The sequence below is a fragment of the Heterocephalus glaber genome, unplaced genomic scaffold (assembly GCF_053883595.1).
Source record: "Heterocephalus glaber isolate CG9 unplaced genomic scaffold, H.glaber_assembly_v1.0 deba00001509, whole genome shotgun sequence".
Lineage (NCBI taxonomy): Eukaryota > Metazoa > Chordata > Mammalia > Rodentia > Bathyergidae > Heterocephalus > Heterocephalus glaber.
Window position 1 is genome coordinate 20,748,487 of NW_028258325.1, and position 17,252 is coordinate 20,765,738.

At 37.8% G+C, this 17,252-nt stretch overlaps 1 protein-coding gene across 3 annotated transcripts in view; it reads left to right on the forward strand.

Moving 5' to 3' along the window:
• Stim2 (stromal interaction molecule 2) overlaps positions 1–17,252 on the forward strand; it is a 168,017-nt gene that overhangs the window by 1,149 nt on the left and 149,616 nt on the right. Inside the window, exon 1 of one of the 3 annotated variants that reach the window (XM_021260207.2) lies at positions 1,716–1,800. The exons of 1 other annotated variant lie outside the window; for it this stretch is intronic. Coding sequence is in view for 1 of the 2 variants with exons in the window: in XM_013073005.3 (XP_012928459.1) it covers positions 2,049–2,400 (352 nt within the window). In the remaining variant the exon portion in view is untranslated. Of the gene's footprint in view, positions 1–1,715; positions 1,801–1,877; positions 2,401–17,252 lie in introns of those variants that run through there. One more of the 3 variants, XM_013073005.3, reaches the window with a different exon arrangement.

The window sequence follows — 17,252 nt, forward strand, 5'->3', positions numbered from 1 at the left end:
GAGTAAACCCTTACAATTTCAGTTACTCCAAATCCAGTTCCTTTTCAGTACCAGCTCCCTCCCTATCTTTAAAATAAATGCTTTATCATCTTTGTTTAAAGAAGCTTGGCCCTAGTCATTCGTTAATTTGTTCATGGTTTATACAGTTGTTGCTATTACAGTTAATACCCAATTGAGCGACTGATTAACTGCTACCTTGTATTAGTTTCTAATTGTTTAATGGGTGTAAATTTTATTTCCTAAGCAAGATTGCACGATTCCCAGGCAGGGCCTGTAGCTGTCTTATCGCTTATCACTGAGTGCTGACTTAATTGACTTTTTCAAGTGTCTCTTTTATTCTCTGCTGTATCCCCATTGCCCAGTCGGTTGCCTGGAACACATTAGGTGCTCAGTAAATAGACAGTGAATGAAATGATGCCTCCTGGAGAGCAGGAATCAAACCTGTTATTTTCTTTATATTTTCTTGCTCCCCTAACAGAATTGTCTCCTTGTTGTGGGTACTCAGCAAATATATGACTTCATTGCTGTGCCTTTCAGCAGAGGAAATATAATCTCCCTGTTGCCCTATAAAGAATTGCCACCATGGCCCCAGAAATCTGTTGAGAAGTAATTGTTGGTAGATTGATTGGCCTCAAAAATATTCTCAATTCTTGTCTGCTATGTGCATCTGGCCTTCCACAGTGAAGGCTATTCGTGGTATCTTGGTTAGGCTGCCTAAGAAATTCTTTAGGAGGTTGTGTAATTGCAGTATCTAGACTTCAAAAAGTAACCAAGCAAACCAGTAAAAAACAAAATAAAAACCCAATTCCAATGGTAGACCCCAACAGCATAGTCTGTGTGCTTAAGAACTACAGAATCTAAAACAACTTTGTGTTCTTGGGAGAGAGAACGCCTATGTGTGTGTCTATTCAGTGCTTTCTTTTATATCTGAAAGGCGGTGGACTGAAAAATGTGTTGACTTTGGGGGCCGGAGGTGTTGCTCAGTGGTAGAGAGCATGCTTGCCATGCTCAGGGCTTTTCGTTCCACCCTCAGTACTGCAACCACCAGCACTACTACAAAAAAAAGAAATAAAAGTGTTGGCAACTCTTGGATGAGAAAGATTCAGCAAAGACTCTATGGGACTGGATTGAAGTGGGGGAAGGGTGGTGATGAATTCAGGTAATACCTGAATGTAGGAAAGTAAAAAGCAAATTATTTCAGTATTTCTATTCAGTGGCTGCTACATCTGGGCACTTCCCATTTATTCATCAGCTGTGGGACCGTGGGGGCAAGCCAAGGGCCTTCATTTCCTCATTTGTAAAACGGTGCTAACAAGTGTACTGGATAACAAGTATATTTCTAAAGCTCCCAGACTTAGGGCAATGGCTGGCAGAATGGCACATAGCAAGTGCTTTGGTAAGTGTCTGAGAAGTAAGTACGACGCGAGGCTGTGTTAACCTGCACTTCCGCACAGCTAGCGTTGTAAGCACCTCCAATACTGCAGTTTTGAGGACGCCGTTGTTTCCGATTACGGGGCTGCCCAGACCCATGAAATCATTTTTGATCCCGTCTACACCGCTGCAAATCGCCCAGAGGACCTGAGAGGTCGGTACTTGGCCGGGGAACTCCTGACAGCCCCCAAAGCCGCGTGGCGGTACGCGAATGGGGGAGGGGACAACCCCGCCTCCGCCCCGCCCCTATCTACGCAGTACGCCCATCCGCCTGTAAACGCCTCGGGGGCGGGGCTGGTCTCCGCGCGCAAGCGCAATGCGGCAACTCCGCACCTGCGTGGTGGAGGCGTTGAGGGAGGCGGGGGATTGGTACGCGAGCGAATGTGTGAGGGGAGGGAGGCGTCCGGGCCGAGCGTGGTACTAAGACGAGCGCGGCCGGAGGGGGCGGGGGGATGCGCCGCGTTGGCGGCGCGGGCGCTGGGGCTGGTGTTTGGCCGCGCCGGAGCAGCGGATCCTGGTCTCGCCGCGGCAGCAGCGCGGGTGTCGCGCACGACCCGAAGACGCCGTACCTTTCTGTCCCCCACCTTTTTTTTTTTTTTTTTAAATAACCGGAACCAATGAGCGCAGCCGGGACTCGAGCTCCGGAGGCCGCCGGTGCCGAGGGGACCAGGCTGGCGCCCAGCGGGACCTCGCGTCTGAGGCGGCGGGGGCGGCCTGGGGAGTCGCCGGCGCCGGTCGGGGCGCCGCCGCGGTCTCCTCGCGCCGCGGCTCCCGGTTTGGCCTCGTGCTGGCTGCCGCCGTGGTGCTGGGCTGCGCTGCTCGTGTTCGGGCTCCTGGTGGCCGGAGCGGCAGACGGATGCGACCTGGTGCCGCGGCATCTCCGCGGGCGGCGGGCGGCGGGCTCGGCCGGGGCGGCCGCCTCCTCTCCCGCGGCGGCGGCGGCGGGCGACAGCGCGGCGCTCCTGACAGGTGAGGGCCGGGCGGGGGGGGCTCCATCGGACCCGCGTCGTCCCGGTCCTCACTCCGGACGCCTTCCTTTTTCGCCTGGCACTCCGCCCTCCAGCCTCTCGATGGCATTCGCTTCCCCGCCCTTCAGTTGGGTTTCCCGATATTACAACCTGAGCAATGCGGTGGTTTCTTTTTCGTGCTGCAGAAGAGCCACCAGGGTCTGCAGGGTGTTTTGGGGCGCTTTTGTTTTTATTTATTTATTTTTTTAGCTGCTAGAAAAACGGTGGCAGTGGCAGCAGCAGCAATGCGGTATTGAGTCTGCCTCTGATGCTGCTTTTGCTAGGCAGCTGGCATTCTCACGGATTGAAAGCCCCGCTGAGCACTGCGTCCCAGGGGAAGCTGCTAAAGGGGATTCTTTTGCTAGGCATACTACATAGTGGTATCAGTGGTTCCGTGTTAATATGAAGGAATGTCTAAGTCTGATGAGTGTTTTTTGAGAGGTGGACAGACACTGTTTTAAAGAATGGAAAGTATTTGCTCGTGGGAGCATCACTCGGTGACAAAGGGTGCAGAAAGCTCAGTAGGTGACCAGAAATAAATCTAAAATTTACCAGGTGCACGGTATTTGGGACTTGTGTTTGAGCAGTACAATTCTGATAGACTGCACCAGCATCTTTTTAACGTGGAACTTTCTAGCACTTATTGAAAACTTCCAAATATATTTGGTAAGGTTAAGTAGAAAAATATATCCTTTTAAAGCCTGCCATTGTCTTGTATAACAAGTCTGTTGTACTTTAAGTAATAATAAACAATAAACAAGATCCTGAAACGATTTCCTTGGTAAAAGCGATGGGGCTAAAGTAATGTGTATTTTTCTTGCTACTATATTTATTTTCAAAGTAGATGTGTAGGTTTTGTGCACCAATGTTAAGACCAATGGGGAAAAAGTAAAGTGGAACAGGGTGACCCATCATTAATTTATGCAGAGTGATAGTCCAGCAGGCGCCTGGAAGTTAACTAACAGCTGCTTCGAAAAGTGCTCATGGGCTGTGCTCTTTAGAACTAAGCAGCTATTCTCTGGGTTTTATGACAGGATATTTACTCTTCCGGAGAGAGGAGAGATATTGGTAAACTTAGTCAAGCACTTTAGAAGTTGTAGGGTATTATACTATAGAACATAATGTTGAGCAGCTTATTTAATTTAGAGATACCGTGAAGCCATATTAAATGGGATTTAAAACAGCAAGCTTGTCAGTGGTTGTTTTGGATAAAGGTTACAGAATAATCAGCATTAGGAGCATGTCTGGATTGAGTGAGAGGATAGATTGGGATAGTTTTATGTTTGGATAGTTTTCTCCAAATGGGAATATGGCAAGGACTGTAGTGAAGAATAGTGATTATCAGCAAAGTAGCTAAATAAGACTAATTTTAAGGTTTAATGGCTCACAGGAAGGGAGGAAGCAGACGTATTTTGGCTTCCAGAACTTATAGGTGTTTGGCTTTTGGTTTCTCCAGGGAGAAAGTTTGATTAATAACTAATTGCTGATGCTTTAGCAAAATGTATTGGGGATAAACGCAAGCGACTCAGAGTTGTAGAATTTGTTGGCCATCAACAAGCATATTTTATGCTGTATACATCATACCAAGAAGATTACTTCAGATGGAATTTTATTTTAGTGAGCTTCTTGTAATCTTTTTAAGATTTACTTCTCTCTGTAGTTATGGCATTTTGAAAGACAAGGTGATTCTTACCGAGGAAAAATCTAATATATCAGATCCAATAAATTTGTGCGGTAGTACTTTAAGCTTGCTAAAATAATGTTAACCCTTGAATTATTATAATATTCTTAATCTTTTGTTAGAATATTGCTTTTAACAAGTTAAAATTTTCAGTTTAAAGTTTAAGATTATAAGATTACAGTTTATTATTAATTGCAATAATTTTAATAGGTTTATGTAAATATAGTTAATAGTTTTGGTACCTTGGAAAAGGTAAATTGAAAAACATGATGAAATTAGAACATATTGCAAATAGCTTTGAACGCTATGGCCTCTATAGGGCTCCTTCCCATTTTTAAGGTTGTATTAATAGTGGTAGTATTAATTTTATGGTTCCATTTGTAAATGTCCTAAGTCCAGAACATAATTCATTAGTACTGTTGTACACTTTGGGAGGTAGAACCATAGACCAAACTTACAAAATACTGCCATGTCACACTAGGCCAGTGTTAATGGATCGAAATGGAGCAGAATATCAGTAAGGGATATATATACGTGTGGATTTTGAAGATTGAAAATTCTTGAGAATTCTGAGAGTTGTTTTCTGTAGCTCCTGATTGGTTGTCTTTTTACCATCAGTATTCTTAATAGCTCTGTAAAATGACAGCCAAAATGACTTTTTCTATTTTCCACTCCAGATTAATTTTAGTACTTACCTTCAGAAACTTGAATTTGTCTCTTACTAATAAAATGCAGAAGTTTTCTACTGAAGTTTGTCTCCCAAGAGTTTCACTTTAGTTTATTTTAAGAATAAACTGCCTTTAAATTATCCATTTTTTTTCCAGTACTGGGGATCAAGCTCAGGACTTGGCACTTGCCAGGCAGGTGTGGCACCACTGAGTTACTTCCCTGGCCCTAGATTATCTTATTTTGTGCGCAGTTTTGAGTAAGAAAACTATGCTTTCAAGGAGGCAATGACAAATCATCAAAAAACAGATTCTATCAATTAATTATGGCTATGTTCATATTTTTTTCCCTTTTTATATTGTATTTTCAGAATTCATTGTGTAAATGTTTTGATGTGGAACCAGTATTTGTAATGTTATATACTAACAGTTTTAAATTGTTCATTTTTTAAAGGGCTCCTTGAAAGCGATTGAAATTTAAAGCAAGTTAGGGATAGGTGACTGAGATCTTGTTGATTATAGTCTAAAGAAGTACTGTAATAATAATTCAAGACATTACTTTTTTTCCCTATCAGATACAGAATCAGTGGTCTGAGCTCATCCACATATGGATTCTGGGAAACAGTTTAAGACAGGGCAGTATCTATGCATTTGTATAAAACGTCTTTTTATTGTTGTTTTTGTTGGCTAGGGGATCAAACCTCAGCTATTTTGTATGCTAGGTGGGTGAGTGCTCTACCGCTGAGCAATATCTCAAGTACCACAACACTTCTTTATTCTGACAAAATGTACAGAATAATTGAAGCGTTAAAATTGTTTTCTTATAAGTCTTTTTACCATCAGTATTCTTAATAGCTCTGTAAAATGACAGCCTTTTTCTATTTTCCTCTCCAGATTGATATTTTTAGTACTTAACTTTTAGAAACTTGAATTTGTCTCTTACTAATAAAATGCAGAAAACATTCTTTTCTACTGAAATTGTTTCAGATTATTTATTTATTTATGATTTTTTTGAAACAAGGTCTTAATATATACTTCAGGGTCGCCTTGAACTTACTATATAGTTTAAGCTAGCCTCGAACTCCTGGTGACCCTCCTGCCTCAGCCTCGAGAGTGTTGGGACAACAGGCGTGTGCCATCACACCTGGCTCAGAATTTTTAAACACAAGTTTTAATGTTGAAATATTTGGTTTTATAATTCTTTCTTTAATGAATTAAAGTAACATTCTCTAGTGTCAGTATAACAGGTTTTATCTAACTATAATACTATTTCACTACTTTAGTATGTTATTAGAAACATAAAATGCATATTCTAAAACATGTCTTGTAGAAGTACTAAAAATCTCAGTGAAAACTTAAAATATTCGTAGTTAAGTGTGATACCATTTAAAAGGGACACTTTATGGAGAATATTAACACATCTGTGTTCTGGGGCTTTCATTAATGTAGATGACATATCTCAGATTAGCATCATCTTTGGGAAAAATCTTAGGTCATACATTTAATCTCACCTTGCATTCCTAGCATTTACCCAATACATTTTATGTGTTTATATTTAATTAGTAGTTGGCTTAATTGTGGTGTGTGTATGTTGTTTTGAGTAGTGTTTTATGACAGATTTCACGTGTTAATGTTTAGATTGTAACAACAAAGCCACATCGTAGTTTACACAATACCAGAAACTTTTGTTTCTGCTTTTGTGAAGCTGCTCTTCTGAATTGAATTTACGATTTCCTAAAGCAGGCTTCTTCTTCCTCTTCCTCCTCTTCTCCTCTTCTCCCCCTCCTCTCCTCTTCTCCTCTTCTTCCCCCTACTCCCTCCTCCTTTTTCCGCTGACAGTCTAACCCAGGGCCTTCTGAGTGCTAGGTGAGTCCTCTACCACTGAGCCACATCCCCGTCCCTAACACCTTTTAATGTTCTTCTGCTGTATCTTCTCTTTCCTTCCATTAGTTATCATACCAATCCCTTTCTTCACCAGTGTTTGGCCATTGCTGTGGCCTGTTATTTCTAACTATAGCATTGAAGGATCTGCTTGTGTCCATTTGATGTAGTCTATTTGGTGGTAATGTTGCTGGTTTGCAAACATTGCATCCTTTGGTGTTCTTCTTCTTCTGTTTTTTTTTTTTTTTTTTTTTGGTCCCAGGGATTGAACTTGGGTCCCTGCACTTTCGAGGCAGGCACCGGAACCTCTGAGCTAAATCCCCAGTCCAATGCTCTTCTTGAGAATTCCATGAACTCTTGTTCTCTGCTGAGGGTCTCATAGCACAGGAATAACTCAGTGGACCAGTTGGAAATGTGGGTTCAACATTTAGTTTAATTTTATGAAAAGGAGGATGCACATGAGAAGTCTTTAATTGATCTGTGGCTGGATACATGCTAATAAGTTTAGATCTCACCTTTTCTTTTTAGGTAACTATATCAAGCATTTTGGATATTGTTCTAGTCATTGGTAATATGATGTGAGAACTTAAATAATGCTTGGAAACACATGTTTATGGTAAAGTATAAACTGATCAGGTTAATGTTAAAATTAATAGTTAATAATATGATTAGTAAGCTGTTTTTTAAATTTTTATTTATTTTTATTTTTATTAAGTAAGCTGTTTTTGACATTTTGCTGAACTTTGGATTTTACTTGTTAAGAACTAACTAGGAGTTTATTTCTGAATTGGTTGTTTCATCAACCACACAGTTATTAAGCACATACAGAATAAAATACAAAGATGAAAAAGAATACAAAATAGAGTAAGACATTGGAACTTAAACTAATGTGAGTTAGCTAGTAATGCTTTCATTTATTAAACTATTCCTAGTTTTAGTATTGTGCTAAGTGCTTTATATGTTAGTGTTTTTGATTCTAAGACTAATCTTCCTAGTAACTGCTTACATATACATAGAGATCAGAAAACTGATGCAGGATGATCTCAAGTAATTTGCCTGAGATAATGTCTGGTAAGTAGCGGAGTTAGATGTTGACCTGGGTTTCTCTGACTCCATAGCTTTTATTCTTAACCAATATGTTGTATACAACCTTAAGCACACAACTAAATATAGTGTGAGACAAACTTTGATTAGCACAATAATGGACTGGAAACTGTTAGTGAAAGGAAGTGACTGTTGGAGGAAACTGGAGGTGCATGGGGATTTGAGGTGGATCTTGTTGTATAGATGAGACTGTAGAAGTGGGTGAAAGGGCTTTCTAAGAGGAGGCATGTATAAGAACAAGGAATAAGTTTTCTTAGTTATGCATAAGGTGTATGTAGACTAGTAGAAAATGCAAGGAAAAATGTTTGGGTCCAGGTCATTGAGTGCTTTAATATTCCCTAGTGTATTCAGTATGTAAGGAAATGTCAGCACATCTAAAATTCTGATACTTAGCATTGTACTGGGGAATATGGGGAACCATAGGAAATACATGGTACATTTTCTTGGTGTATCCATTTTATTAGATTATTTATGAATGAAACAATTACTTAACTGATACTAATGTAAAACATTTATAAAGCACTAAGCAGATATTACGGAGAATAAATTTGTCTTAATTTTTAAGGTAAAACAAAAGACATTTTGAATGTCCAGAGAGTTCTGTTCATAAACTCTTAAAATTCGAAGTCTATTATCCTGTCACTGGGGGAATGAGAGGCACTGTAATATTTGGGTGTGAGTGTGATATGACCTTGTGTTAGAGAAAATGAGTTCTGGGTGGACTGAAATGAGGAGATAATAGAGATGAGGCCAGTTAGGAAACAGTATAGAATTTCATTGGTATGAAATTATTTAGAGGAAACTTTAGAAAACTTATTAGGCTAGAGAGGAATCTGGATGTTTATAAAAAGTCTGAAAAATAAAAACATCCTTTTACTTTTAAACAGCTAAAAGTTTCTAGCACAGTTTAAATTAGTATAATCCCTTGAAAAATCCAAGAAGAAACATACTATGTACCTACTAATATAAAAATCAGTTATTTTTGCATGAGTGCACTTATGTGATGATTTACAGTTGGTAAGAATTGCAAATGTATTTACCGGTTATTTGACAAATAAAAAACAAAAAATTTATAGCCAAAGATACTGTATTTGAATAAGGTGCCTACACAAAGCCTGTGACTACATATTTTAAAATGTGTTTTTTTTAAACAAAAAATAACGATTTCCAGATTGCACTGAATGTTATAATAAATCAAGACTGGGAACTTCCGCCATTGCTCTGTGAATAATACTATTTGAGTACTGGCAAATTATTTGTTCTAAAATCAACTTTTGAATTTCATTCCTCTATGGATTTTAAGCTTGATCTATAGGTGATTTCTAATGGCAAATGAAAATGGGGGTACTTTTCCTTATCTATCTAGATCTTTCTGTTAGTAGGTAGTGGATGTTCAGTCTTGACACTTTCTAGTCCTGTGTTCAGTAACCATTTTCCTTGACTGGTTTCTTTGTTGCTGATTTTAAGGGTGAGTCTCTCCTAAGTCTGTTCTAAGTCTTATTATGATCTTCTAGCTGAACATTTCCTCCTCAGAGAACTTCACTACTAGGAAAGCTCTAAATTGGGGGTAGGGAACCCCAAGCCAATGATTGATTTAACTTTTGGCTTAGTTTCATTTGGCTGTGGAAGTGATAGTGCAAAACCATCATGGCCACAGTCCTGGGAGTAATTTCCTTTTTGCTAGGCTTTGTTAACCCCATCAGTTTTTAGTGAAACAACTTTAGGAGTAAGGCTAATAGCAATTGCAGGATGTTTAATAGGGACTGTTCAATGTTTTTTTTATTTTGGTACTGGGGATTGAACTTGGGTCCTTGTGCTTTTGAGGCAGGTACCGGAACCATTGAGCTAAATCCCCAGCCCTATTCAGTGTTTTTTTTAAAGCTAGTAGTAACCGCTTCCCCTTTTCCCCTCTGCGCGCTTCCCCACAGGCCCATGTAGACTATTTCTCCTCTGGCTAGAACAGTTTATTTGGACTGATATTTATTTTAGAACCCAAATGCTAGCATCTGAATATTTGTTTTTGAATGTGAATTTATCTTTGTGCTTATAGATCTTGACTTATGTGCAGTTTTCTGTTTTTCCTCTAATCATTTTCACTTTCTCTACCTCGCTAGTAGATTTTCCTAAACTTGCCATTATGTCAAAGTGAAACCCTTTAAAAACTATTTTTACTGAATTAAGTGCTGGGTTTTTAATTTTAAAAATATTTGAAGTGAATATCTTATGTGATTACAGAATACTAAACCACTACATCAAAAACCCTCAGAATAATGAGAGTTGTTTCTTTTTTTTTAAAAAAAATTTATTTTATTTTATTGGTACATTTTAGGTATACAATATAATGAATTCATCATTGGAAATTTGCACCTTTAATAATCTCTCTTGGAAAAGAGTTGTTTCTTAGATGATTTTCAATAGGTAAAAAAGTTTTTAAACCTTTACAGGAAATTTTTATCTGCTATTTAATACACTTTGACAGATGCGTGCTTTTGCCCTCATATTTTCTTCTCACTACATTTTTCCTTTGTCTTTTAAAAGCATCTGATGTTGAATAACAAGTCACTCATCTTAATCACCCTTCTTTATTCTTGTTCTCCCGCAACAAATAACCAACTCTTCCATTAAGAACACGATGTAATTTTTCTTCTGTTTCCCACCATTTTGAACCATTGTCATCTTTTGCTCTTTTTTTGCCACACACATTCAGACTGTTCATCCTTGCTCTTTCTTCTGGGTAGCAGCTTAACAATCTTTAAATTTTGCCTAACTGCAGTTAAGGTACCACATCCCATTTTGGAATTGCCTTATAAAATATCCTGTGACATGCATTTAGTGTTTGGTTCTGCATATGTCAAAATGGGTCTGAAAAGAACTGTCAAGATTTAAAGTGAGAAAGTAGCATTTGGTGAATGTGTGTGTGCATTCATGTAGTTGAGTTATAGTTTTGTACCAGCAGAGATGTGAGGAACTGTGGCTATAAAGAAGCTAACTGGAATGGGCTTGAAAAAAAATTCAAGTCATTACAAGAACAATATTAAGCAGAAAATTGCCATTGAGTGAGTTTTTATAATCTGAAAATGTATACAAATATTTTATGGATTATCTGTTTGGATGGCTATATCTACAAAAATATCTTCTAGAGCCATCTGATCTGTCGATGGATGAATGGATAAAGAAAATGTGATACACACATAGAATGGACTATTATTTAGCTTTAAAAAGAAGGAAATCCTACCATTTGTAACTTCATAGATACCCTGGAGGACATTATAGTAAGTGAAAAATCTAGACACAGGAAGACAAATGCTACATGATCTAAGTTTTGTATGGAATCTAAAAATGTCAAATTTTGAGTCTAGGTTGGTGGTTAATGGGCTACAGGAAGTTATTAGTTAAGGGGTGAAGTTTCATTTATGCAGGATAAATTCTGAAGATGTAATCTACAGTACAGTGCCCTTAGCTAGCATTATTGTATTTATACTTAAAATTTGATAAGAGATAGATCTTGTGTTCTCACCATAGTAAAAAGGTAAGAAGTAAACTAGTTGATATGTTAATTAGCTTGATTATAGCAAATATTTCACAGTGTATACATATATCAAATAAGTTGCATATCTTAAATATACATAACTTGTCAACTATATGTCACTGAAGTTAGAATATATATTAGGATATTTGTAAATTGTTTGTTAGACATTTGCAGTATTAAAAATTAGTCTCTCTTCTCCGTTCTTTGAAACAAAGTGTGATATAAATAGATGTAGTTCTTTTTTGTTCACTCATTTTTACTATTCTTCCTCATTAAACAAACAAGCAAGCAAGCAAACAAAAAATTTCAGTGGGTGCTATGTGCCAGATGTCAGGTTAAGTGTTTGGAATTTCAAGATCAAGATACGCACCCTGCACTGTAGTCTACTAGAAGTTGTACCCACTTAAAGGTTGATGAAACATTGTGATGAGGGTATAAGGGCATAAGGGTATGTGCTGTGTTTTCCTGAATTACAAAAATGAAATTCTGTGGAGAAACAGGTTATTAGTGAAGACTTGATTTTTCCAGATTACAGGTGTTTGCTGAGAATGTATAGGAGTTTCTCAGATAGGGAAGGGCATAGTGTGAAAGTAGTAAGCTGTGTAGGGAATGCATTTATCATAAATATTAGCATTTGAGAATGCTGCATGTGGCTGTGAACGGCACATGCCCAGGATGACAGTGTGGTGAGCCTGCTTGCAGGGCACCAACCTCCATGTGTGCCTGTGGAGTTCAGAACACATCTACATACACGTGAACATACACATATTTATGCCAGGAATTTTATGTTTTATCTTTTTTAATCCTTAGGAGATGCTGTGAGATTGTTATCCTTATAATAAGTTACTACATATAGTGGAGATTTATGTACTTTAAAAATCCTCCAGTGCCAAGACTCTTTACAGTAAAGCATAGAGTGTGATTGAGGTTAAATCAGGAACTGAGGCTGTAGAGCCGAATTAGACATCTGGAGTAATGTTAAGTTCCAGATCTTTATTGCCCAAGGGCTTTATGAGTTCATTCTTCTTTTATCTTACGTAAGTAATCAAGTTTTGCTATTAAGCATTCTGGAGTTTTAAAACTATTATAAAATACATAATTCTGAGGCCCAATAATATACATTATATTTTTAAAAAATTGGTATCCTCAGTAAGTGGCCAATTTGTATGTGGGCTTTGTTTACATGAATATTCCTTGAGAATGGAATGTGGTTTTTAAGACACATAATCTTATTTCCAGAACTTTTATCTGGGCCCTAGGCCACCACCTTTGTAGTATGATTAAGAATATAGCCTCTAGATTAGAGCAGGATTTCCTGAGTTGAACCCCAGTCCGACAGTACTTTGTAATTATGGATAGGTAACTTAATCTGTCAATGCCTAAATTTCTTGATCTCTGCAGTGGAGTTTTAAGAACCAGTGAGTTAATATGTAAAGTGCTGGGCCGGGGATTGCTCAGTGGCACCGCACCTGCCTTGCAACCACAAGGTCCTCAGTTCGATTCCCAGTACCAAAAAAAATATGTGAAGTGTTTAGGACGACTGCGTGGCAAGTGTTTAAGTATTCACTTTTTGTTAACTTGTTTTTTTCTTTTTACCCATTGATACAGATGTAGGGTAGTTGCAGAAATGTGATGTGATCTGTTGAGTATTATCAAGCTATTTTAAGTTTTCTTTCTTTCTTTCTTTGATCCTGAGGCTTGAACTCTGGACCTCAGACATGCCAGTCATGAAGATGACCACTGAGCTAAACCCCAGCCCCTGTTGAATTTAAAAAAGTATGATGCCATCATTTGAGGCACTTCTGTGATCTGAATAACCAGATAATTAATGGTCTAAGATTAGTTAAAACTTTATAGAAATGTGAAGCTAAGTATAGATGGGGAGATTGAGAGGTATGATACTTTTAAAAAGTTAATTTATCCTTAGTTTAAGCCTTTTAAAATTTTATATAACTGAAAGATTAAAACATTTTGCATTTGAAATGTGAGACTCAATCTCTGAGTATGAAAGTTTATTGTAGAAAACCTGGCATATATCAAAAAGTAAAAGTAGGAAGTACATCTATCTCAGCAACTAGAAATGACAACTGTAACACCAAAATTTTATTTCTTTGCTGGGTGTGGTGCTGTGTGCCTGTCATTCAACTGTCTCTGGAGACGGAGGCAGGATTGCAAGTTTGAGGCTAGCCCTGAGAATTTAGCAAGACCCTGTCTTAAAAATAAACAAAAAGGGCTGGGCCCAGGCATGATGGGACAGTTTGGTTGTCTGGAAGGCTAAGGCAGGATGATCACAAGTTCAAGCTCAAATTGGGCAGTTTAGTGAGTTAGTGAGACCTTGTCTCAAACAACTTTTTTTCTTTACATTCTTTTAAGGATATGTATATATTATATTCATATATATATTTTTTGAGATTTAACATGTTTTATAAGCCTAAATTGTAAATTACAGAATACCAAAGTGTTGCTAATATTAATTGGTGCCATCAACAGCCCTCCCCCATACCTCTTTACTCCTTCAAACAGTGCCTTCCCCTCTAATTCCCAGATAAGAAGCAGTCAGAATATTTTCATTTAGTTTCAGGGTTAACACCAGAAAAAGGTTATAAAGAACTGAAATTTTGTGTTGACCAAAAGACACAGGTTTAATGGATCTCAAAATTTTGTGACAGATTTTTGGTCAAATTGTTTCCATTAAAAAGTGATTTTAAAAACTAATAACTTAAAACTGTCACACACAAAAAGAAAACAAAGGGTCCACAAAACACATTCTCCTTTCCTCTTGAAGGTTTTATGATGCATTGTTATCATTAACCAGTCTTTTACTATTAAACTTAAATGGCCAATTGGGAGAAACAGTTCTATATTCATATATATTTAATAGCAGGCTTAAAGAATAACTTTTTTTATGCGGGGTGTTGAATTTAGGGCCTTGCCCATGCTAATGCTCAGTAAATGATAAGTATATTACAGGTGTATCCTAAGTATTGGAGACATTGATGACATGTAAGATTGGTGAGGACCTTGTTCCTCCTTTGGAGCTTGCATTTCAGTTGTGAAGATAGAAAAATAATAAAGTTGTAAGAAATGTTAAGGAACAAGAGAGGAAACATAAAATGGAAAATGTGGATGATGTAAGAGTACCTACAGATTTAGCTGGTCTGGCGAGGAAGCTTTTTGAGGTCACATTTAGGATGGCATCTGAAGGGCAGTAAGGAACCATGTTTCTACAGAGCTGGGGAATGGCATTCCACACGGGTGTTATCGTGATAAAGAACTTGAGGCAAGAAAGATTTTGAATTATTTTAAGAAGTAAAAGTGTCATTTTGGGGGGAAGGCTATTAAGGATAGAAGCCAGGGGTGCTCTACCATTGAGTTATAGCCCCAATTGTTTAAAATTTTTTTATTGTGAAACAGGGTCTCTCAAGTTGCCTCGGCTGGCCTTGAACTTGTAGTTCTCTTGCAAGCAGCCTCCCAAGCAGCTGGGATTATTAGCAGTGCAACATCGCACCTGGCCGAGAGTGTCATTTTGACTGAGAGGGAGGACAGGGGAGAGCTGCATGAGATCTGGGTGTGGAAGACAGATGGGACAGAGCCTCCTAGACCCTGTTACCTTGTTAGGGCTTAATCAGAGAGTGGTAGGAAGCAGTTGAAGCCTTTTAAAGGGAGAAGTGATATTTATTTATTTTTTGACTTGGTCTGCATTTTTAAGACTTTATTTATTTATTTATTTGTTTATTTATTTAACCAGGAATCAAACTCAGGACCTTGTGCTTGTGAGGAAGGCGGCGGAACCACTGAGCTAAATCCCCAGCCCTATGCCTTTTTAAAAAATGGTGATAGAAAATATGTAACATAAAATTGTTTGTAAGTGTACAGTTTAGTAATGTCATATATATTCAAATTGTTGAGAAACAGATGTGGTCAAGGTTCACCCATCCTGTGCCTACATAGGACAAGACTTCCTAAGGCTGAATAATAATTCTGTTTTGTGTGTCTATCACATTGTCTTTATTCATCCATCATTGGACACTTGGGTTGCTTCCACTTTTTGTTTATTATAAATAATAGTAATAATGCTATTTGAATATGCATGTGCAGATGTTTTTGGGATCCTGCTTTCAATTCTAGACTGTATATACAGCTTACTTTTTGAAGAACTTCCATACTTTTTTTTTTTTTTTGTAGTGGTTGCACTATTTTACAGTCCGACCAGCAGAGATTCTAATTTCTACCTGATTTAAATTTTGAAGAACTCTTGGCTGCTGTTTTGGGAATTAGTTGTTGGGAGCAAGAGTGGGAGCAGAGCGATTGTCTAGGAGAGTGGTTATTGAATTCAGCTGAGAGTTGATAATAGCTTGGACTAGGATGGTATCAGAATTTGAATGAAGAGAGAGGGTTATGAAGATACTTTGGAATCAGAATTGATATGGCTTGCTGCTAGATTGGTAAATAGCAGTGAAAGTTAAGGGAGAAACCAAGGACTACTTTAAGATTGTTCTCTTCAAGATTCCTGATGACTTCCCTCATGTTGATGCTGGTAGGAAAATCTTTCCCAGAAGCTCCAGCATATTTCTTCTCATGTCACATTGGTCAGGCCTGGGTTATTGGCCAAGGGAAATAGTTTGGACAAACATGTTTCATACCCCTAGGGCATTGCTGCCCCATATTTGAACAAAATGGAGGTTCTTTTAGGAAGGAAGAAGGGAGGAAGTGACATGTATGTAACTAGCTATGTGAGCTTTGGGGAAGTATCCTGATCTTTTTTGCCTTATATTTAAAATGAGAATATAATTACTTCATAGGGTTGTTGTGAAGATTAAATAAAACTGTATTTGAAGCATTTAGCAAGGAATGCTCAATAAACATCATTTTCTTTACCTGACTCCTTCCCCCTAAACCATTTTTTGATTTGTTTTTCTAAACATCAAAAGTTCCAGTTATATTACAGTTTTCTCAGTTCTTTCCTTTCTCTTTGCTATTGTGTTAGTTCTGAACTAAATTATTTGAATTAGATGAGGCAGTAATCACCCTGTACTCTCTTGTACACTGCTGTTATTAATGAAATTTTTAGTATTTCCTGTTAATACCAATTAAATCTGAGCTTGCTGTGAAGTTCATAGTGGAGTGCTGATCTGCATGTCATAAATGTACTGTACTCCAGCAAAGTTAGGGTACTTTTTGTCCTCATTTTCTCCTTTACTCTTTTGCTTCATATTTCCTTATCCTAGAGTATCCTTTTCATTCCAAATGTGTTCATTCAGTCAGTAAATATTTATTGAGACTGTTCTGTTTACAGGCCAGTGTTGTACAAATTGGACATATAATGATGGGCAAAATATGACATGGTTCTTGCTCGTCTGTTTTTTCTGTCATAGTCTTTCTAAAGTTGTCTTTCTGTAAGCTGTAACTTCCTATAGCTTGAAATTTTTTAAAAAACATTGCTTATATGCCTCTTACTACAGTTCTTCCTAGGGATAATTGGCTGCTAATTTTAACAGTTTTTTTCTTTTTTACCCACTTGAGGTGTCTATTATAGTATCTTTGAAAATGTGTACTGTGGCTTCATAAATACTTTCTGACTTGAAGGTTTGTCTTTGTGATATATTTTAATTATTGCTAACTTTAATCTCTGTAGTGACTAATGGTTTACAAATACTGCTTTGACAATATCCAACGTTTTAAAAGTAGTTTGGAATATAGTATTCAATTATTGATATTAGTTCTTATGTATAAGCCTCCCCTCTTTTTTTCCATTTTGTTGCCTTGAGTGATTGAACCCAGTTCACTAGCACTGAGCTGTATCCTCATCCCTTATTTGTCTTTATTGGTATATGAAAAACTTTGTAATACATACTTTTAGGAAGAACTGTGGCACATCTTTATTCATGACTGCTAACTTTTAGTGTATCAACTTTCAATTCTGCATTTATATCAACTGAACAGTCATGATTAAT